Source organism: Gymnogyps californianus, chromosome 5 (genome assembly GCF_018139145.2).
Source record: "Gymnogyps californianus isolate 813 chromosome 5, ASM1813914v2, whole genome shotgun sequence".
NCBI lineage: Eukaryota > Metazoa > Chordata > Aves > Accipitriformes > Cathartidae > Gymnogyps > Gymnogyps californianus.
The window spans coordinates 33,146,473-33,169,294 of record NC_059475.1 but is presented as its reverse complement, the minus strand read 5'-3'; the positions used below and the strand labels follow the sequence as shown (position 1 = coordinate 33,169,294).

At 39.5% G+C, this 22,822-nt stretch overlaps 1 protein-coding gene across 1 annotated transcript; it reads left to right on the top strand.

The window, feature by feature from the left end:
• The first annotated feature begins 418 nt into the window (after positions 1-418).
• SLC39A9 (solute carrier family 39 member 9) lies at positions 419-21,912 on the top strand. The gene is made up of 8 exons (XM_050897876.1): positions 419-503; positions 794-911; positions 6,745-6,853; positions 12,862-13,053; positions 15,554-15,622; positions 16,796-16,881; positions 18,846-18,980; positions 20,729-21,912. Exons 2-8 carry the CDS (start codon positions 816-818, stop codon positions 20,957-20,959), a joined length of 918 nt encoding a protein of 305 aa, XP_050753833.1. The 5' UTR covers positions 419-503; positions 794-815; the 3' UTR covers positions 20,960-21,912.
• The last annotated feature ends 910 nt before the right edge of the window (positions 21,913-22,822 follow it).

The following is a 22,822-nucleotide window of genomic DNA, read 5'->3' as shown; positions in this document are numbered from 1 at the left end:
GCGCCAGAGTGCCGCTCGCGCACGCGCACGCAGGCCCACGCCGGCGCCCGGGCGCCACACGGCGGGGCGCTGAGGATGCCGGGAGCGGCCGACGGCGCCAGGCTGGAGGGGGCGGGGCGCGCGGGAGGCGCTGAGCGGCCGCGCGGCCATCTTTGATGAGGGAGCCGCTCCTTCCCGCCGCGGCCCGCTGGGCGGCCGCGGCCTCGCCCGCCATCTTGAAGTCGGGAAGCGCGCGGGGGCAACGCGAGCGAGGGCGGGGCGGGGCGTGCCCCGGAAGGGGAAGCGCTGGGTCGCGGAGGTGCCACTTGGCGTCCGAGGCAGTGGTGGGGGCGGGTGGACGAGGGAAGGCGCGCACCGGTACCGCAGGTTCCCCGCGCCTTCTCTCCGCGGACGCAGCCCGCCTCAGGCCGCCATTCCGCGAGGAGCCGCCTCGGCGCCTGCTGTTTTCTCTCCCCCCCACCCCCGGGGGCAGTGGGGTGTAGGGGAAGGTCCCGCTGCCTCAGGTGAGGGCCGGGCCTGCCTGCCCCGGGGCCGGGCCGCTCCCTCCCTCCCAGCCGCGCAGGTGTCTCCCTGCCAGTCCTCCCAGCCCGTCCCCTGCAGCAGCGTCGGGCGGCCCCGGCGGGATAGCGGCTGCCGCACGCCGGACCCGGAGGGGCCGCCGCTGGGGGCCGAGCCGGCCGGAGCCGCCGGGCAAGAGAGACATGGCTGAAAGCCTTTCCTGGGAGCTCGGTGTCTGCACGGGTTAAGGCGTGCGGGGCGAGGTGGAAAAGTTGCTATTGAATTTCACTTTAAGGGACCGGACAGAAAGCGGCGAAATGGATGACTTCCGCTCCATCTGCCTGCTGTCTCTGGCCATGCTGGTCGCCTGCTATGTGGCAGGAATTATCCCCTTGGCAGTTAATTTTTCCGAGGTAAGACAGCTTCGCCAAACTGCTCGTTGGTTGCTAAGGGAGAAACTAGATGGAGAGATCTACCAGGAGGAGTTAGTGCTGTCCCTTTGCAAGTATGGCAATGCTGTTAGGGGTGACGTTGTAATTTTGAAAGATCTTTAGGGAAGTTGTGAATGCAATACTAATTTTCATTCAGAATTGCAGTGTAAAATTATGCTTGCTCTACAGTGTGTATAAAAGCCATTTAAACGTGCCAGATTTGAGCAAAGCGTCTCGGCTACGGATGAAGCAAAGCTTCAACATGAGGTGGAAGGACATAATAGGAGCTGGACATGGTTATTCTTAGAAGCTTGTGTCAGAAACTACTGAAGTCAGAAGTTAACTGTTATTTTGTGTCTATGGGCTACTCAAATTAGGGCTTTTAAAAACAATTCCGAGAACATTCTCAGAAAACTTTGTTTTGGTTCACAATTTTGTTCACGGCTTGTGCTGCTGAAAATTAAACCTTAGCTCTTTGGTTACAATGCAACTTCAAGTTATGTTATTGTCCTTTGTAACTCAAGGCATTCTTTTGGAAAAATCTTGGATACATAAGGTATTCTACTCCATTCTTGTGAGACCCCACCTGGAGTACTGCGTTCAGCTCTGGGGCGCCCAACATAAGAAGGACATGGACCTGTTGGAGCGAGTCCAGAGGAGGACCACAAAGATGATTGGGGGCTGGAGCACCTCTCCTATGAAGACAGGCTGAGAGAGTTGGGGTTGTTCAGCCTGGAGAAGAGAAGGCTTTGGGGAGACCTTATAGCAGCCTTCCAGTGCCTAAAGGGGGCCTACAAGAAAGCCGGAGAGGGACTTTTTACAAGTGCATGTAGTGATAGGACAAGGGCTAATGGCTTTAAACTGAAAGAGGGTAGATTTGGATTAGATGTAAGGAAGAAGTTCTTCACTGTGAGGGTAGTGAGGCACTGGAACAGGTTGCCCAGAGAAGTTTGGATGCACCATCCCTGGAAGTGTTCAAGGCTGGGTTGGATGGGGCTTTGAGCAGCCTGATCTAGTGGAAGGTGTCCCTGGCCATGGCAGGGGGATTGGAACTAGATGATCTTTAAGGTCCCTTCCAACGTAAACCATTCTATGGTTGTTAAAGGAGAGGGAGACTTTCATAGATTGAATGAGTTTCCAAGTGGTACAGGAGTTCAGAAGTAAATGTATTTGGGTGCTTCTAAGAAATTATTGTTGAGGTGATGATGATTGTTACAGTCTCTAGAGTCTCCTAATATTCTCTGATGCCCGGGGGGTTTTTCTCTTTCTAAATGATGATTGTTATATAGAGGTGTGGTATAGTGAGAGTTTAGTTGTTCTAAGGTAGTAAGAGCTCTCTTACGAGAGGTTTCCTGTTTCTACTGGGGGCAGTGCCACTTTTGGAAAGCAAAATGCTGGAAGAGAGATGTGACTTGTTCTATCCAGTCACAGAGCTGGTTGCACCTGTCCTTTGGTCCCGTTATTACTAGGAGGCTTTGGGAGCAGCAGACCCTGAGCAGCATGGAAGGAAAGGCTGTTCATTTTGGTAACAGTACAATTCAGCTAAATGGATTGAAACATGACAATACATTCTGAAGTCTTTACATAAACATTAGCATAGTTCTCTTTTGCCAGTGCTTCGTCTGATGCTTTGATGGACCTTCCCTTACATGTCTTCAATGCTGTTGCTTCCACTGTCTTGTGCTTCACAACTCACTTTTGCCCTGAAGCCTACAAAGGTTTTTCTTGCAAATTTGCTGAGAACACTGCCTGGATGCTAATATTCTCTCTTTTTTTATTTGATTTTGCATTTCCACATGTATGTGCTTGATAGTCACCTGTTGTCTCTGACTTTATATTCAGTGTTGTTTGAAGGTAGAGTTCTTGATCTGTGTTTATGTGGTTTATTTATATTTATATAGTAGAATCAGTGGGCTCCTAAACTTTTTGGGGCTCCCAACAGCTGCAGGAGTACAGATCTGTTGTGGATCCAAAACCAGCACTCTGCATAAGCAGTAATCACGTACTTATTAGCCTTTTATGTGTGCAGTATTTTACCAACAGTACACATATGCACAATCAAGTTTATTGTGGTATCTTAAACTCTCAGAAATTCTTGACTCAGTTTTACACTTGATTTAAATTCAATATTTTAAGGATCTACATGCTGTGGTGGTTTAAAAGAGGAGCAGAATCTCTCTGCAAATTATATACAAATACTAGCTAATCCTGGAAGTGTCTAATTAGACGCTAGAATTTTTTTGTTTAAAATGATTGCTTAGGGCTCTGCAACAAGGACAATTTCAAACTGAAATGACTGTTTGGACTGTGCATTCTATGGTTTGCAAAAAGTTTTGCAGATGGCCTTAGTGAGGAAAAATGCCTCCTCCCACTGGCCACTTATAATGGTTAAGCAGAAAACAAAAATGAATGCTTTACATAATATACCCCAGATGCTGGAGAACAATACAACTATTCATTAGTGTTAATACATTCCTTCAGATGAGTTTTTTACCATGGAACCTATTGGTTGTGTTCTGATTTCATGCTAGTTTCTATTCTTTTAATTAGATTTGGATATTCTTGAAAGTATAAAACTCCAGCAAAACCAGGTATGACTAAACATTGGTGGTAAAAGTACAGACTGAACAGAGCTTCACTTTATTTCTGTTTGCAGATGTACCCTTTCAGCTTAATCCTAATTTACAGTACTCTATTGGGCTTACTTTGGGCTGGAAACAACACTATACCAGTTCTTGAGGCTATCCCTTAAGTTGTAGTAGTCTAAATGCAAAAAATAAAATCTAGTTGTAGCAGTTTGAATGTTTTGCTGGTGTAACAGAGGCAGGCAGTATTGACTGGACTGGGACTGCTTGCTGCTGAAAGTAGGTGTGAGTTTTTGACAGGTCCAAGTAAGAGTTTCAATGCCATGCAGATTTAAACCAAATACTGAGCAGTGGAACGGCTTGCTAATTTGAGGAATTTAAGATTTTTCCCATGCATTTTTTAGCACTATTTACTGTGTTGCTCTTGTTTTTGATGAGAGACACAGAAGTGTTTTTGTAACTGAAATGGTTTGATTTCTTGGATAAAACTAGATGACTTTTGCCTGTCTGGGTAGGCTGCAATTATTAGATTGCTGTCTTCACCATGTCTAAGTATTTTGTACTGAAAAGGAGGCGCAGACTTCTCTTGAAATAGTAATTTGTTAGCGTGTATTATTTTCATGGATCTTTAAAATTCGGAGATGCCCAAGTGAAAGCAAACAGTACTCTGTATTTGCAGTCGTAATAAAACAGTATTACTTCTGACATGTTTTTCCCTGTGTTTATATGTGTATGTATGCAAAAGATTATAGTGCTGCAGTATAAAAATAATCTTGTTTTTCCTTGAAAGACACTATATTTTTGCGAAAGGACTTTATGAACAGTGGGTGTTGAAGATTATCTTTTCATGTAGATTGCCACTGTATAACAATTTACCAATTATAATTGTTATATATGGCAGTATACAGTGCATTTTTGTGGAAACTATACAGGTGTTTTCATCTCTTGCATATTACTATTTGAATTTTCCCCAGTAATGCTGTAATTGTTTCCTTATGGTCACATTTGGCTTGCTTTTAGAAAGCTAGTTGTGCATCTCTCTAGAGCCTCCTATTTCTTCTGTGCAAGTGTTGCCTATTTCGGTGAGGTTCAACAACTTGTGTCATTATAGTGCATGAAGGAGGAGAACGGATGGCATAATAAGGATATGCAGCAGGTGGTTTCCCGTTAGTCAAACACTGACCTCTGTCTCCAGGTCCTCAGTAGTTAACGTTAGTATTTTGGTAGCACCCAGACATCTCATTGTGCATGGAAGGTGATGATGGTTCTGCCACAAAATGTGTGCTACGCAGTTGTTAGGAGGATTTAAACTCCCATGGTTGCTACACGTGATATGATAAGGGCTCTTATAGAAATGATGAGAAACAGCCTCTGCAACTTGTCATATTTTAGAGTCTATTAGATGTTTATATAATTGTATTTTCAGTACATGGCTTTGACTTTAGCCTGTCAATGTTGTAGTCACAAGGAAGCAAAAAGTGATAGTAAACTGTTCTTACATTGGTAAAACAGAATTTAGTCAGTTTGGGAGGGGCGAGGGAGGGGTGATATATCTCCAAACTTTTTGCCCAAAATTAGAATGTAACTACGAAGATAACCCTTATTAATAGTAGCAAGTACTTATAAACTCTTTATGTGTGTGTTTTTAGTCGTCTTGTAGAAATTCTTCCTGAAATATGAATTAAACTATTTTTCTTTGCTATACTATAAAAACATTAAGTTTATGTATTTTTTGTTAAGGTTTAATTGCAAATTTGCAATACTTATGTAACAAGCCTATTTTAAAACCTATCTTTGCAGAGGGGAAAGGGGATTGCCATGGTTTGTAACTATGTGGGGAGTGGAATATCATTTTATATTGCCCTAAATGCCTTTTCAGTCTCTAATGCCTTTTAAAATGCTACTGGAAGGCTTAGAAATGGTTGTAAAAACAATAAGCATCTCCTAATCAGATTAAAAAGAAAAAAAGACTGATATGAAATGTATATTAGCACCATTATCAGTTTGGTGTAATTCTCTCATTCAAACTCTCATTTAAGTGAGCCTTTTAAAATTATTTTTAATAATTCTCGTTTTGGAGCTATTTTGGGGATTCAGTCCCTTCTGCCATATTTTGTAGCTACCTGACATTCTGCAGGTGCTGTGATACTGCAGTTCTAAAACTTTACCTGCCACCTCATTTTTTTTTAATACATGGAACACATCATTAGATCTTTCAAGTACAAAAAAAAGTATCTTTCTCTTAAATTACTTTTTTTATCCACACTTTTATGTTTTTAAAGAAGGTCTGTTCTTCAGTGATACCATATTAAATAGAAGGCCATTAAAGTATGGCAGTTTCAAGGACAAGCTTCTGCACAAGAGTGGCTGTTTGGTTTAGAGACTGAAATATAGTTCATCTATCATGTAACAGTCTTACAACAGCTTAACTTCATTTCTTCTGTGTCTCTAAACCTGTAGGTGAAAGTAGAGCTCCTGCTGCTTTTTTCTCTAAAATCTTCCTTTTCTCCTTCTGTAGTCCTAAAACTTTTCTTAGCCCTTTTCTGTGTTATATAAATATAGCTGACTTAGTAGTTTACACTTGACCAATGTATTTGCACTTACATTATTGGTTCTCTTGTTTTTCTGTTTTTACTTTGGTAATTTAGTTTTCTTTCTTGTATTTTATTACTTAAATTGGCTTTTTTGGGGAACAGGCAATTCATCTTACGCTGTGCCATACCTAGCAGAGATTTTAGGGAACTTGCATGTTTAAGTATGATTTGTAGTAGGAAGGATACATTTGAAAACAAACCCAGAATGAAGATAAAACATAGAGTTGCAAACATGCTTCAAAATTCAGGCACTCTCAATCTTTCTTTGTCTCTGCAGGCCTTAAATTTGAGGCCCTAGAGGATGAATTAGACCCCAATAATCATTAGTGCCAAACATAGCAATTCTTGCTATTTTCAAGTATGCTTCATTTCATTTCTTGTCTGATGTTAAGTGTCAAATGGGTCGTCTTTGACTTTCATTTCCTACTTCAGTTGATTGCATCGGACACTGGATATGTTCACCTTTCAGAAAGTTAATAGTTAGAAATATAGGACTATGCAACTGGGGGTCTTGAATAAAAATCAGCAAGAGGTTTTGTGGATCGTTCTCTCTCCTCCCCCCACCCCGTTAATGAGGGAGAGTAGAGAAAGTGTTTTCATTCTTAAAGATGATACTTGTTTTGTACTTGCTTGCAGGAGAGATTAAAGTTGGTGACTGTTCTGGGTGCTGGGCTGCTGTGTGGAACTGCCTTGGCTGTCATTGTGCCAGAAGGAGTACATGCACTTTATGAAGACATTTTGGAAGGTAAGAACCAAACCCAGATGGCCTTGTTCAAGATAACTTAGGTCATGGTGTTATGGTATACTGGGGCTTGTTTCTAGGGCTTTTAACATGAGATTGGTGGAAGGGTTTCACAGCAGCATGACACAAAGCTGGCATAGAATCACGAAACTGCCATAGGCATGATACTGCATGTTTATTGTGATTTGACAGAGGGATGTGATCAGGCTGTGGATCGATAACAGTCATTTGTGGGTCCAGGTACTGTACTGTTCATGGAATCACAGCCTTTTATGCCAGGTTATGTGTAGTGTTCCTTATTCTGGGGAGAGTTAAGGTTTAACTTTCACTGGAACTTCAAAGGAGTTGTAAGGATGCCTTTGGCAGAGAATTAAATTGTGGACTATTTGGGGTTGCTTTTTGTAGTTTAGATTGCTTCTTGTTAAAGCAATTGCAGGAAGTGTTTTATAGATCTAAATGTTCTTCCCCTCATAAGAATTTCCTCCTTTGAAGCTGAAGAGCATCTTGGAATTAAGTTACCTTAATATACTTGGCTGAAAATTATGGTTATATAGGGCTAATTCACAGAGTAGGAGGCATTTCTTTCTTGGGTGGTGGTGTCTGTTACATGTAGGTATCTGCACGTGCTTCCAAGTTCAGGCATCCAGTTCTAGTCTGCTGTTGCCGGTCTTCAAAACCTCATAGCCTCTAATGAATAGCTGAAAGCTAACAGTGATTATGTGTCTTGTAGGGACGTGAGTGTGGAGCACATCTTGTACCCAGCAGTCTTAGTGAACCTCAATTTGAGGTTATGACATTATTTTAAATAGTCAGGGCTCATTACCTCTGTTTGGAGTGCACTTTAAGTCTTGCTTTAGCTTGGGGTCTTGTGCTATTACCATTGCATGTATGAGATTTTTCCAGTATGCTCAGAATCAGAAATTTGTCTGAAGGTAAACAGCAACAATTTAGTAGTCACAGGAGAAAGGACTATAAAGTTGAGGCTGCAGAGAACTTTGCAAGTATCTGATGTACTATTGTTGCTAATCTGGGATTTAGAGAAAATTGTAATACTCTTCTTTTCTTGTATTACCTTTTTTTCTTGTTTCTACACTGTTTTAAATTTATTTTTAGTAATATGCTTAATTTATCCTGTTTTAGTTTCCACTAAATTTATGTTGTTCTGCTTAGATTTAAAGTAAACAGAAGATAATACATAAAATCATCCTTTATCAAGAAGTGAAAGAACCTCTGATTATGCTTTTATACTGTACTGTAATTTGTGCACTCTAATGTAAGATGTCTCTAATAAGCTGTAGTTGTGTGTTTGCTCTCCATTCAATTTTAATTCTAAGTAGACTAGATTTTTCTTGTAATGATATGGCTAGCAGTAAATACAATTGCTGTGAACGTTTGCATTTTCTAATTTGTCACTAAATGGGGCATACTGTTCATGTATGAAATCTACAGCCTGCTGTTTAGAGCTATATGCTCCATAATGTAAAGTTTAGTATGTGGAGAGGAAAAAAGGCACTTCCCATTACTGCAATAGTAATATCAGAAGTATTTGTGTAGGAAAAAAGAATTTGTTCTGTGAATGAATTCAGACTCAATTCCTAACTCACAGTATCATGTCTAAAGCCAGTCTGTCTGTAAAGATTTTTTTTGTATTGCAAAGAGGCAAAATTCATGGGTATTGTAGATTTAACTACAAAAAATATTTTTAGTATATTTTTACAAAAGTAGGATATTCAAAGTTAAGCTTAAGATTCTGAGAACCTAACAGCTTTCAGTGCATTTTTTTTTTTCCAAATTCACGAATTTACATAATTAAATGTAGAAAGGTACCTAAGGGAACATTGAGGTATATTCATATAATGGGGGGGGGGGAGAGGTTGGTGTTTGTTTTCCCATTTCCAAGTGTAATTTAACTCAGACTGGTTGCTTGTTATCAAAACAGGTGTTTGTCATTGATGCAAAAGTCATTTGCTACTACTTCTGTATTTTCCCACAGGCCACAGAATAAATAACTTCTAATTTTTGACCTTGTAGGCTGAGAACAAATAGCATATCATGATTCAGATTATTATTTGATCATAAACCTATGTATGTGTGTAGTGAAACCTTGGTTTGAGTATTACCAGCAAATAAAATTCCTTTGGTGACTTCAGTCCTTTGTTTTAACTGGTGAAACTGCATAACCGCTGTCAGAAAGATTGCCCTGAGTTACCCACTATGTTTTATGGCTTGAAATGATCTGAAGCAAAGTTAACTTTTTAATATAGATGGCAACAATCTTGTGTGGTCTACAGTTACTTTATTGATCAATCTTGTTTAGCAAAGATATGTTTGTGAAATCTTTCAAGGGCTATGAATCCTATTCTGATGTGCTTTGTCTGTAGTCATGGCATTGTGCCAACGTTTTGTACAGTGGGATGGATGTACAATTGTGTCTCAACCAAGAAGATGTATGAATACTCCAGCAAGATGACTTGCTAGAGGAAGTCAAGTTTTTGCTGTTAATGTCTAAAACTTCTGAAGAGTAGTTGCCAACCAAAAGACCTCCTAAAATGACAAAAGTTTTACTTTTGTCACTTAAGCCACAGATGTTGGGAAAGCCCTAATGTATGCTGTGCTCTGTTTTGTTTGTTGCCATTCTCTTTTTATAAAATTAGGTGGATGAAAGTTGCACTGTCACTCACTTATAAAAAAAAAAATTATCTAGAGTGAACTTAAAATGCAAGGTTGAAACAGGAGAGATATTCTGTGTTGAACTGTAATTATAATCAATTCAAACATGAATATCCTTACCTTGATTCAAGCAGAACAAATCAGCTGTTCTGAAGTCAAAAAGCTTTCCAATGCTGAATGACAACTCCTCCAAAAGCCTTGTCTATTCTCATACTGAGATAACATTGCTTGCTATTAGACCAATGAAACAGTGTAGTTGATATCCTAGTTTCTTTTAAGTGCTGTACGCTAGTCCTGTTAGTCCTCTTACTGTGATAAAAATTAAACTAAAATCAGTAACATTGTTTCTATTAAAGATTTTTAAGAATTTCTGATGGAAACGTCTTGCTTAATCAATGTTGTTCTATATAGTATTGCCATCAAAGCATTGCTGTTCTGTGAAGTAGGAAGAAATACAAAGTGAAACCGAGAAGGGGTTTGTGCATGTTATTGTTTCAAGTGATTTTGGAAGAAGTCTTTTTCAGAAAAGAGAGAGAGTTCAGCTGGTGGACAAGGTCAGGTAGGTCATTCCAAACTTCAGGAAGAATTAAAAGGGATAGATAGGAACAGGTGACTAATACGTAAGGCTCTGTCATCTTTACACCCTCACATCAGGTATTTCTGTACATTGATAAGATCCCCCTGAGCCTTCTCTTCTCCAGGCTGAACAGTCCCAGCTCTCTCAGCCTTTTCTTATAGGAGAGATGCTCCAGTCCTGTAGTCATTTTTGTGCCTCTCCACTATGTCCATGTCTCTCTTCTGCTGGGGAGTCTAGAACTGGACCCAGCACTCCAGGTGTGCCCTCACCGGTGCTGAGTAGAGTGCAAGGATCACCTTCCTCGACCTGCTGGCAACACTCTTCCTAGTGCAGCCCAGGACTCAGTTAGCCTTTTTGTGCCACAGGGCACACTGCTGGCTCATGGTAAACTTTGTGTCCACAAGGACCCCAAGGTCCTTTTCCACGAAGCTGCTTTTCTGATTGTTGGCCCCCAGCATGTACTGGTACCTGGGGTTATTCCTCCCCAGGTGCAGATATTAAGATCAAGTCAGATCTTAAGAGATAATATAGTTCCTGATCAAGCATTTGAACATGAGTCCTCTTCATGTTCATAGTTTATATTATAGCACTAACTGTTGCTTTGTGAGGGAGTAGAAATTAATGTGTCACCTGCTTCCTTGTATTGGACTGTGATGCATATGTTCTCTAGGGCATTAGAGCTTTGTGGATGGGTTCTTTGTTTTTTATTTCTTATTCAAAAAACAAATTTCTTTTGAGTTCCCAAGTAAGTGCAGGAAGCTTGCTTGTGTGAGTAACTATGTTCTCTAAGTGTAGGGGAAGGACAAGAGACTTTATGAAAATAATTACAATTGGAGATTGTGATACCATCATTAGGTCTAGCAGAGAAGCATAGAAGAAGAAACATTTTCTTAGTAGAACATTAAAGAGATTTACAAATATTAATTGAACCTGCCAAATGTGGTTGTAAACATTGGCCCTGTTCTGGAATGGACGCAACTTGTAGTGAATGGTAGGTAGTTCCGGGCTTTGGAGTATAGCATGCAACTCAAACATCTGACTTAGCTTGAGGTATCAGATGTGGAAGTAGATTTACTGTGTCTGTTCTCCCATTGGAAACATTTGAGTAATACTTACTGTGTGTAAAGCACCTTACCTGCTGCAGAGGTACAACTACTTATAATAATGTCAAGGAGCATTAAATGCCTCTTCTGCGTTACCCAAAGGGCTTTCTAGCCTGATGTCATGTCTCTGACAGGGGCTGTAAGGGGAAATATAAAAAAAAGAAAAAGAAAGAATATATGATTCAGGTGAGCACAGGGTCTGAAACCAAGAGGTGAAATGTTTACTGTGTTCTATATGGTAGTTGGGAACTTAATTCAAAATTCCCTATTCCTGATCTGTGCTTGTACCTTTCTAACAGTGTATTTCTGTATGCTGTTGGCAGAAGAAGGCTTAGACATGATTCTTCGCTTATCAGCTGGAAACAATACCTAGAATTTTGCTAAAAAAAGCTTTATTAAATCTCTTTCACATAAATGTACTAAGGCAACTCTTGCCAATCTTTGCTGCCCAGTACTGAAAAAGCTATGTACTTCTGGACATTGTTTGCCCTCTGTCAGATGGGATTGCAGAAGCAGTGATTTCCTGTGGTCATGAGCAAGGTTGGAGGATCTCATGGATCTATCTTGGGAGCCACTAGGCCACAGACTAGTGGAAATGATAAATGCACGTGCCAGAAAAACCTTCTCCTTTCTGTTTAAGCTTGTGTAAATTCAGAGTGAGACTGATGATGTAATTTCTGTTGAAATTGGTTGGAATTCTGTGTGGTGAGTATTTGCTTGTGATAAAGATCACACATGCTGGGCAAATGGCAATCTGTAAAAGTTGGTAAAGTTATATTACATCTCTGCTTTCTAAAGTCATTGTAGATACAGACATTTGTGACTGTTACTAACCTATGAAATATTTGAAAATGTTTTAAAATTATAAACTGTGCACCAAATAAAGCATTTTATACTATGGAAACTTAATTGAAAACCTGTCCAGCCATCTTCTTTCCCTTTCTTAGATTTTTAGAGTCATTTAGAGCTCACCTAATTTCAGGGTAGCTCAGTGAGACAAAGTAAATGTCTTGGGGGTGGGGGGTGGCATGGAATTAAAGCTTGTGTAGGGAAAGGAAACAACCACACAACAGTCAGCTGCAGGGCTTGGACTTGGGTTCCTAAGATGGTGCTGACATTTGTAAGACAGTGTGCTGACTTAACTGTTGTTGTAGTCTGTGTCAATGGAGTGTATCAATGCTAACTTGTTTAACTAGAGACTGATGCTTTGAGATATAAAGTTAATCTTAAAGATTGCATTAGATCTCTTAGTGGATGAAACCTATTTTACCTCCTAATCCTGTATTTTCTCACTTCAATGAAGATTATGACTTAACTGCTTGACAGTATCTCTGAATACTGACAAAATTGGCAACTTCAGTTAAAAAGGAATTATTCAGCAATTTTTATCAATCAATTTGTATTTAAAATGCAGCATTTAAACAAAGTATGGCTTGTTAAGTATTAATGCTTTCTTTGCTTTTCCACACTGAAGTTGTATGAGGAGAGGCCAACCAGGCAAATGTGTGCTTCCCTAAGAAAATGGTCTAAGAAAGACCTTAAATGAGGACTTTTGTGTACTGTCCAAGAAAGCATGAGGAACACTTTTGGCAAAAGAGGAGAAAAGTGACCATGCCATGTTTAGTCCCCTGTCCCCTAATCTGTTTGCTTGCCTGCCACAGGGAAGCATCACCCGGCAAGTGAGATGCAGCGTGTGATTGAGTCTGAGAAGGTAGCGGAAATCCCGGTTGTACACGAGTATGGCCATGACCATTCCAGGTTGCATGCCTACATTGGTGTATCCCTCGTCCTCGGCTTTGTCTTCATGCTGTTGGTGGATCAGATAGGCAGCTCTCATGTGCACTCTACAGATGGTAAGTAAAGATTAACTTCAATTAGACTTGCTAATTAGTCTTAACTAGCAAGTTGCAATTTTTAGAATGCTACTGAGATTTAATTTGACCAGTCATGTCCAGAGTTTCAGTAGGTGCTTTACAAACATAAAGCAAGGTCTACGTGAAAAGTTTGTGCTGGAAATCGATCCTGGAATTCAGCGTAATCTGAGAGCTTGCTTCGCTAGCATGAAGTAACTGTATGAGCACGTATGGTGTCGGGGTGGAGGGTGACTTGACACTTGAGTTATTGTCTGTTTTACAGTATCACCCATAGGGGATTTCTTTGGCTTTCCAAAAAACCTCAGGTTAGTCTTATCTTCATTTGTTTTTCCTACTTAATTGTCATACATGCAGGTAAAATTTGCAAAGAACAAAAAGTTATCTTAAGTAAGACTGCAGAAATGACTAGATGTCAGCTCTGGTCCTTTACTGTAACTGCACAACTGGACTCCCACGCTAGCCTAGAGCCTCGCTTACTTCAAAGTACTTGCTGCTTAGTCCAAAGATTTCTCAACTTCATTGCAAGACTCTAAAAATGCCTACAGTTGCCTTTGTTTCCTGCCCATGGCTTCATGCTCAGACTGTAGCTTGAAATGCACCAAAGGTGTTTTGTTATCTGAAAAGGTATTTTATTGCCTTTGGCTGCTCATTTTCTCCCACATAATCTCCTCTGGTGGAATTTGGCCCTCAAAAATTAAGGAATTGATCTTGAAGGAAAACACACACACACAAAGGAGGGGTAATGTGTTTTGTTTGGATCGTTGGCAGTTCACAGTGCAGATGCGCAAATGCTTGTATGGGGTTAATGTGGTGGGACAGATGGGAGGCTAGTGCAGGGGCTGCGTCACCTTTGTGCTCCTGGAGAAGCGTAAATGGAGCCACAGCCATGGCTAGCTGACTTTCAGAGCTTTTCAAAGGAAACAGTGGCAGTGAGGATGACAAGGGGACGCAGGTGAGCAACTGCCAGGAGAATCCTTAGTTTGTACAGGTTATGACTCTTTCCTATGTCTCTGATCAGAGCAAATACCAGGAGAAAATAGACTATGATCTGTGTTAGAGATATGCACTATAAAATAGGATATTAAGTAAAGTTTTATCTAGTCTGTACCTCTGTCACAGGAAATGTAGTAGTGTTTTTGTAATGTTTTTTAAAGCTGTCGAAGAAAAACACTTTTCTCATTTGAACCAATGTCTGGTAGTTTTGTTATCTCCCAAGTGGCTAGATTTTACTTTGTCTAAACTAGAAAAATTCTGTAGGCCAGAATGGAGGTATGAAATCACATGTGACTCTCTCTTTGAGTGTGTTTCGTTCTGGTCAATCCAAAACAAATATAAAGGAAATGTTCTTTGTAAATATCTCCTCCTATTTGACATGAGTATACCATCGCAGTCATCCAAATGCAGCTTACGCAATTAATTGCTCAAATAGGCTCCCCTTGATTCGGAAGATCAATCTGACCGAAGAGAATACGTTAGTTTTTTAGCCAGCACACTTCCCTGATCTGACTCACTGGACAGCTACGTGCGTGCCTGGGCCTGAAGAGAGAGACTGGAGGGTGTGGGGACAAGCAGGAGGAAAGGAACAGGACTGGACTTTCTGTTTTGCTGGCAGTGCAGACTTACTAAAGTAGCTGTGTCAGTGTGCTTGCAGTCAGCTTACTGACCACTAGTATAATTAAATAACGGCTGTTCAACTGTTTGGAATAAAACAGTTGAATGATAAGATGTTTCTATACTTGTGTAGGACTTATCTGCCCTGTTCATTGCAGTGATTCTTTGTAACAGTTTCACCACCAAATGCGTAGTGGTGGATATTGCCCTGTGGTGCTGTATAATAAGCTAACCTGTAAATGTCCTCAGAGTAGTTGTCAAACAATTACAGTCAAAACACTGGATCTCAAGCAGCACTGGCTGCATTTCTCTGTGGTGTATAATGCTGGAGGGAAATCTTTGCAACTGCTGCCATGACAAGTAGAATGTATTGCTTACTAGGAATTGCCAGACAATCAGTGCAACACAGACTGCCCCAGACTGTCACCTGAAGGAAAATGCCCATATTGGGCTATGTGTGGAAAAATCATCCTGACTCTTGGAGCAGCTCTGGATTCTGGGGATGGAAAACTAGCTTTTCTTCCCCTTGGTAGCACAGAACTTTAACATTTGGTTTCAGGAGGTTAAGAAAAACAGCTGCTTCTGCCTATATCAATGATCCTGTAAAGTGCAAAGAATTGTCTATGATTCTGTCACTTGTTTGTTGGCAGAACTTGAGGTGATTTGAAGGTGTTAGGTATCAGACTATTTTTCAGTAAATCCAATGCAGAAATACAAAAGCTGGTAGTTTTGAATATAACTGCCTAAGCAGCTGGTAGAGAGATGTGCAGTGATACTTACAATTTTTCTTCCAGCGTAATTTATGTATTTCTATTTATAACCTTATTTTATGTATTTGTATTTATAACTTTCCTCATGGCTGTTTCAGATCCAGAAGCTGCAAGATCAGGCAACTCCAAAATCACCACAACGCTGGGACTAGTAGTCCATGCTGCAGGTAATGTGGGACCTATTGTTAGCACTTGACAAGGACTTCTGTTGCTGTGTGGCTCATCTTTAGATGTGATAAACACTTGGGTTTTGTTTTTGAAGGTGGCTTTTTATACAAAAAAAAAAAAGGCAGGGCAGGGAGAACTAAGGATCTTCCCCAAAACTTACTGGGAAAACATACTCCAGTGCTCAGAATGTTCCATGGAGTTTTATTTGGGTCCAGTATTTTCACTCCTTTATTTTTTCCCATCTGAAAAGTTGTGTCATGCTCACTCTCTGCCTCTTCAATTTCTTTTTCTGACTGCTTTAGCTGCTAAATTTCAATACATGCTAACACATTTGATAAGCAGTATGAAACACCTTTGGGTTTGCTTGTCAGTTGACCTGTGTTTTTAAAAAAAATACTAAGTTTAAAAAAATAATATCTTGTGGAAAAAAGGACGTTACAGAGTGGAGCACAAAGATTTGACTGAAACATATTTTGGCTGACTTGCAAGGACTGAAAAAGTTATGCATGTGTTGCAGTCAACCCATGTTCATGTTGTAATTCTTCACTATATGTGTGTAGTATAAATATGGTGCTTTTTAATCTCTCCTGCTGAAGGTTATTGTCGAGATAAGTCATAAGATGTTGATCAAAAAGATATTTCTTCACTAAACGAAGTGTCTGTATATTAAGGATTAATATGGTATCCACTTCCTATTTCATTTAGACAATGTATTTATATTAAATGGTAAAAAAATAGTATTTACAATAGTATTTATATTTGAAAATTCATGTAAAGGGTAATAATTAAAATTCTTTTAATGCTTAGAATCTAAAGTAGATTTTTTTAATTTAGAGAGGAAGCCAATTCTACTACAGAAGACTAAAATAACTAAACTTGTTACCTGGTTCTAATTTGTCAGAATGTGTCAATACTGAATAGATTCTCAGTATGGTTTTTTATGGTCATGGGAAATACAAGACAGCTCCTGTTGAGGGTTGTCTGATATCCTGAAGTTGCTGTGGCTTAACAAACAAAGGGAAGTGAATCATGTGTTGGGTTGGTATTGTTAATGGCATTTTGAGTAACAGGACTTCTCAAATCAACATGTTTTGTACTATCAGCCATTGAGGGGATGGGAAAGCTGAAACTGATGTGGAGGAATAATCCATGAACTTGCACTCCTGTTTCAGCTGATGGTGTTGCATTGGGTGCAGCAGCTTCTACTTCTCAGACTAGTGTCCAGTTGATAGTGTTTGTTGCGATTATGTTGCACAAGGTAAGTCATCATCCAAAAAATCTTATTTGTTCTATAAGACTGTTAAGATCTTTAGTAATTTCTGTATGCTTTAAGTTTCCATAGTGATGTAATATGGAGATGTGTAATGCCATTGAAATGAACAGGTTAGTAGTACAGCTTCAAGGACCAAAAAGCACTGGTATGATATATGACAGAATAGCAAATGATGGACGCCAAGTCTGAATGGGGTATGAATGAAAGAGAATTCTGACTGCCTACTGCCTATCCTTGGTTGCAATGTTTGGGAGAAGTCTCCCAAAAGTAGGGAGAGAAGAATAGCTCGTGAAGAAATGTGGCAGCTTCACACTGACTTTTTCTGAAGCTAGTGTGGTGGTGTGGTTTTTAAAAAAACAAACACCCCCCCCACCCCCCACCCCAAGATTCTTACTGCTGTAAGACATGAATTCAGAGAAGTTCTGGAGGGTGAAGCACAGAAGTATATGCTAGTGTATTCAACGAGGAAAAGCAGTTTTCTGCTGATTACAACAGTTTTTTAGTCCTGTGATTTTTCTTAAGAAAATGGGAGGGATATTTGTTATAAAGGGTTTTAGTGTTTAAAGGGTTAGTTCTTTGAAACCACTTAATATCAGAGTACTGAATTACAATTTCGGGTTACCTCTGTTATTGTAGTAGCTTCAACATTGAGTCATATGCCATTTCTGCAGGAAAAAAATTTAATTTTTTTCTAATGGTAACAAGCAAACAATGGCTCTTGAAGATCAGAAGATCTTTTTTCCTTAATGTTTGTGCAAAGATATCTATTAGCTATATAGGTTCTAAACACATGTGTGCAGATGCATATTTGACTTACGGTAGCCCTTGCATATATTACAGTAGTTAGTCATACATTCATCCAAAATCTTGCTTGCATAATTGCATGTTCAAAATGTTAGGAAATCCAGATCTAGTATGTCTTTTCTTCACTGTTCATACAAGAAATTGTAGTTTACATAACCCTCTTCAAAGGTGGCAATGTCAATGTCACATCTTGTTATGAAGCTTAGTTTATGGCTATTGCCAAGTGAAACTTGCTTTTATTATTCTTAATGTTCAAGTTAACTGACTTCTGAAAGTGTACAATTTTAGAAGAGAAAAACTTCTATGAAAGATTATCAAGAAATATTTGGTACTGAAAGAGAAATGTATTTCTCTAGTGTCTTTTTTTATTTTTCTAATCTTCTGATTCTGATTGATGCTTTTGTCTTTACCATCTTTTTTCCTTCACTCATGGTTTCCTTCTTCTAGGTTAAAAAAAAAAATTCTGTGTATAAAAAATGCTCAATATATTTCAGTTAATATCTCAAAAATGTCAGGGTTGACTGCTATTGTCTTTATGTGAGCAAAAATATAGTAAATTCCATGAGTAGTAGGACAGCTATGCCTTGTGGATAAGAAACTGGATGCCAGCAGAGGAGAAGAAGGAAGTATTTGTTTGCTTCTCAGTGGGAACAGAAATGAAACTGAATGATGAACTAATCAAAAGAGCTCTTAAGTCTTTGTTCATGTGGAGGCTGACAGTTATCTTTCTTCGGGAATTTTTTCCCACTCCATGTTAATTGTAGAATTTTTCTGCTGCAGATAAAGAAACTGTTCATCTAAGGATGTATAGTAGTATCAGGATGAAAAAAGAAATTACATAAGTTAATGGAGACTTAGGGATTGTAGCAATGACTCAAGTCAGAATGAAAATTTTAATATTTACAATGACTACACAAATATGTGTACTCTGATAGCCAGAACATGAGTTTCCATTAGGTACTGTTATTAAGGCAGGGTAGTCTGCAGAATTCCATTGATTTGGGTTAACTGCAACATACTAGTGCTTTCCCTGAATTTCTTCCGATTCAGTGCATTTCAATGTAGTAAGTTGTATTTCAACTTTATCTCTGATTTCAGGGGATTTTAGAAGGTATTGTATTACCAGTGAATATTGTTTTTTGCAGGCACCAGCTGCCTTTGGCCTGGTTTCCTTCCTGATGCACGCTGGGCTGGAACGGAATCGAATTAGAAAACACTTGCTGGTCTTTGCGTTAGCAGCACCTGTTATGTCGATGGTGACATACTTAGGGCTAAGCAAGGTAAGTCTGTGATTTTGTTCTGCCCAAAACGTAGCTTAGTGGTGGAGTTTGGGGAAAGGAATATCATATGAGTTTCATAGAACCTAATTCCAAACTGCTTGAAAAATTTAGCAGAATGGAGATTTAAAAAAGCAGATAAAAAGGTAGCAATATGAATGTGTGAAACAAAAAATAACCCAGAACCAGTGACTTAACTCCTCTATAGAGTTTTGTATAGCTGTTTTTACAAGGCTGATTTCTGTCTTTTCTGCTTTCTGCTGCTCCCTGTTGAGAACAATTTACTTATATACCAGGTTTTATCTGATGACTATATAACTGAGTAATTTTCAGTGTTGCTGCATGCATTCTTATTTTAATATGCAGGTAGAAAATAATCTTTGCTAGTTTCCCCCACCATCCCAGAATTGGTCCTATATGTTCAAAGCTTTTTTCGCGCTGTGTCAGAAGCTGAATCCTCAGCTAGAACAGCCTTTTTCCCTCTCATACTCCTTAAAGCATAGTCTTGTCTTGGCTCTGTGCAACGAACGACCTGTGAAATGGGCCACTGCATGTGAGTTTATCATCTCTGTCCAAATTAAATGTTTCTGCTTCTCATAACATTTCCTGTGACACTCCTGTATTACTAACTGCTGTGGACCATGCTGGTGACACACTATGATGTTGTGTTGTAAAGAATCTAACATGTGATCTCATGAAACTCAAGGCATGAGAGGAAAGATTAAGTAAATCATCTGGGCTAATCCCTTTACTTGCCGGAAAGGAGTTATATTTGATATTTCAGTACAGGAGACAGGGTTGGGTTTGTAAATAGAAATGAGAATGCTGTTTGAGCATTCTTTTGGTGTAGGCTCACTAAGAGTTGGTTTTGCATTTTGCACTTCAGAAAGAACAGAGAATTGATAAGGCATAAGGGCTGTCGCAGTGGTTGTATAGTTCCAGAGCAGAAGATGTATCTCCGCTCTTTGGAAAAATAACCTGAGAGTATACCAGAGAACTAACAACACACTTGAGTTGGAAATTGTTCAAGAAGCATTTTGAAACCTATATGAGTGGGTTTGCATTTCGTTACATTTAATGACGTGTAGCATGATCTTAATCCTAGTATGAATGTGAAGAGGTGCTCAGTTTTGATCCAGAAGATGCATTTCTTTATGAAGTTCGCATGGAAATTCTGGAAAAGTTTTGGGTGTTTACTTGTACATACAAATGAAATATTGAATGAGTGATGATTTGGGACTTAAATCTAGCAAATCTTGCTCTGACCAGCAGGGGACCAGATATTTAAAGGCTCACATCTTATTTGAACTCTTTGTTTAGAAAAAAAGGGGGGGGGGGGGAGTCAATCTTGAGTGTCCTTTCTAAAATTTGTGGCTTTGCAATCTGAACTTCATTTTTTTTCAAAGCACACTTTGTCATTTTGACATTTTGTATGTTGCTGTGAGATGGTCAAACAAGATGCTTCTGCAGAGACTGTGACTTTTTTCTTCTGTAAGGGTTCCTAGAAGTCTGAAGTGAACTAACTAGGATGAGAGGTGTCTTTCTGCCCCCCACATCAACTTTAGAATGCCAGTTGCTACACATGAAGTGCAAGACACAAAACAACACATTAAACCATTGTCATTGTGAGAGAATGAGAGTTGATAGAAATCCTACTGTGTCTGGACACTTACGGAATTTTTTTGTTATTGATTGAAGAACTTCTGTTTATCCTCATTTTTTTTGTTCTTTCTGTTTTTTTTCAATTTCAGAGCAGCAAAGAAGCCCTTTCAGAAGTCAATGCCACCGGAGTTGCTATGCTGTTTTCTGCTGGGACTTTTCTTTATGTTGCCACAGTTCATGTCCTCCCAGAAGTAGGAGGAATTGCTCATAGCCACAAACCTGAATCAACTGGAGGAAAAGGACTCAGTCGTCTGGAGGTGGCAGCCCTAGTATTAGGATGCCTTATTCCTCTAGTTTTGTCCATTGGACACCATCACTAAATGCTCGAATTTCACCGTTCTCCTCCTCGACCTGACGTGAGCAGTAAATGTCAGCTGCTCCCTTTATCATTGTCTCTTACCCATCATCCATCCCATCCACTTTATGGAGTTCAGAGGGAACCTTAATTGCAAAATGAGAAATACTGGGAGAGTTTTTAGTGTAGCAAAATGGCAGCCGGACGTAAATTCTATATAACTTTCTTTTCTGAAGACATTTGCTATTTTAATTGTTACTTCTGGCCCTATTCTCAGGGAAGATGGAATTTGGAGTTTAAGAAAGGTGAGTGGGGAAGAACATAGCGACTCATCACGAAATTGCAATCACCAAAGTATCTTGCAATTCAGCTTTCACAGCTGAGAGCAAAAACAAAGGATGGCTGCCTTGTGAGAGGTTGAAGTCTTATTAATGAAGAAGGGGGCTCTCCCCCATCAGTTCTATGTTGTCCTGACAGCGTGACTGGTCCTTGTGATGTTTGTCACTAATTGCATTGCAAAAATGGGCTACACTCGGAACTCTGGACAACACTGCTGTTGTCACAGAAGTGTCACTGATGGGAAGGAAATGATGTAGACAAAGTGTAGGATTAGAGTAGGAAATCAGCTGGTTAAGAAAGTGCAAATGAATTTTGCAGTGTATTCAATTATTTAAGACAAAGGATAGAAGCGAGGAGAATAGTGTTTTGATTGTTTATGCAATTGTTAATAAATTTTTAAAAAGGGAGCGTTTCCTGGGAGATGGTCTTCTGCCAAGTCAGTAAAGCGTAGGCACCAAAAATGTTAGCAGGAATTAGGTATTGGGTACTGTGGTTACACTACTACTGTTGAGAGAGATACCCATAGTGTCCTTTGAAATCGAGCTGTTCTGGGCTCTGAGGAGTAGAAATCTGATGGAGACAGCTGTTGAGGGACCAGAGAACTTTACTAGCTCATTTTCAAAAGTCTGAACTGCTGAAATCGGGGGGGGGGGTGTTTATTAAATAAAAGATATTAAGGCTAACAAAACAAGATGTTTAGTTAAATATTTATGCTGCAGATAGAGTACAAAGTGTTTCTAAAGCAGTTCTGAACAAAAAACCCCAACAAACAAAAAAACAAACTGGTGGGTTCCCAGTGGACCTGTTAGGCATTTTGCTTTTCCTTTGGGAATTGTGCATTTGCCTCTTACTGATAAGCATTAGTTTTGGTGAATCTTCTGGAGAACTTATTGGCAATTGCTGATGCCTCTCACTGCAGAAGAGCGATAAAAGATCCCTCCCTTTCCAAGACACAGCCGTCTCTTGTCAGGCATCATTTCTCTTGTGCAAAATATGTTATACTCTAATAACTGTAGTGCACTGGAAAGTCAGGAATGCTTGATGTGCACAGACTCAACATAAAATTCTTTCTTTAGGGGAAAACTTTTTAATGTCATACCCTTTTTAAGCTATAGTCTGTCTGCACTTTTTAAAGATAACATTGCCAAATATATTTTTCTTTTGATTTTTTTTGTTTGAGATGGATTTTCAAGGCTTGAAATAACTTCTTAACTGAAGTGCTTCTTGTTTCCATTTGAATGAGCGTGTCTGTCTTTCATGCCATTTATTACTTATACTACACAGGCCATTGTGCCTCTTAACTTCTTTACATTTCTGTCATTGTCCTGTTTGTCTATTAGTTCAACAATGGGTATGGCCTGGCTCTTGGACTAGTGATTGCTTTGTCTGTTGACTTTGTAACAATACAGGTATATCCCAGGATTGTACCTAGTATTGATCCCCAGGAGTGCTTGTTCAGTTGTGTGTTTTACTATATAAGATCAATGCAAAATTATTAGAAATCATCTTTTCCCACAAGACAGTATTTTCACGTAGAATTAGTGTATCA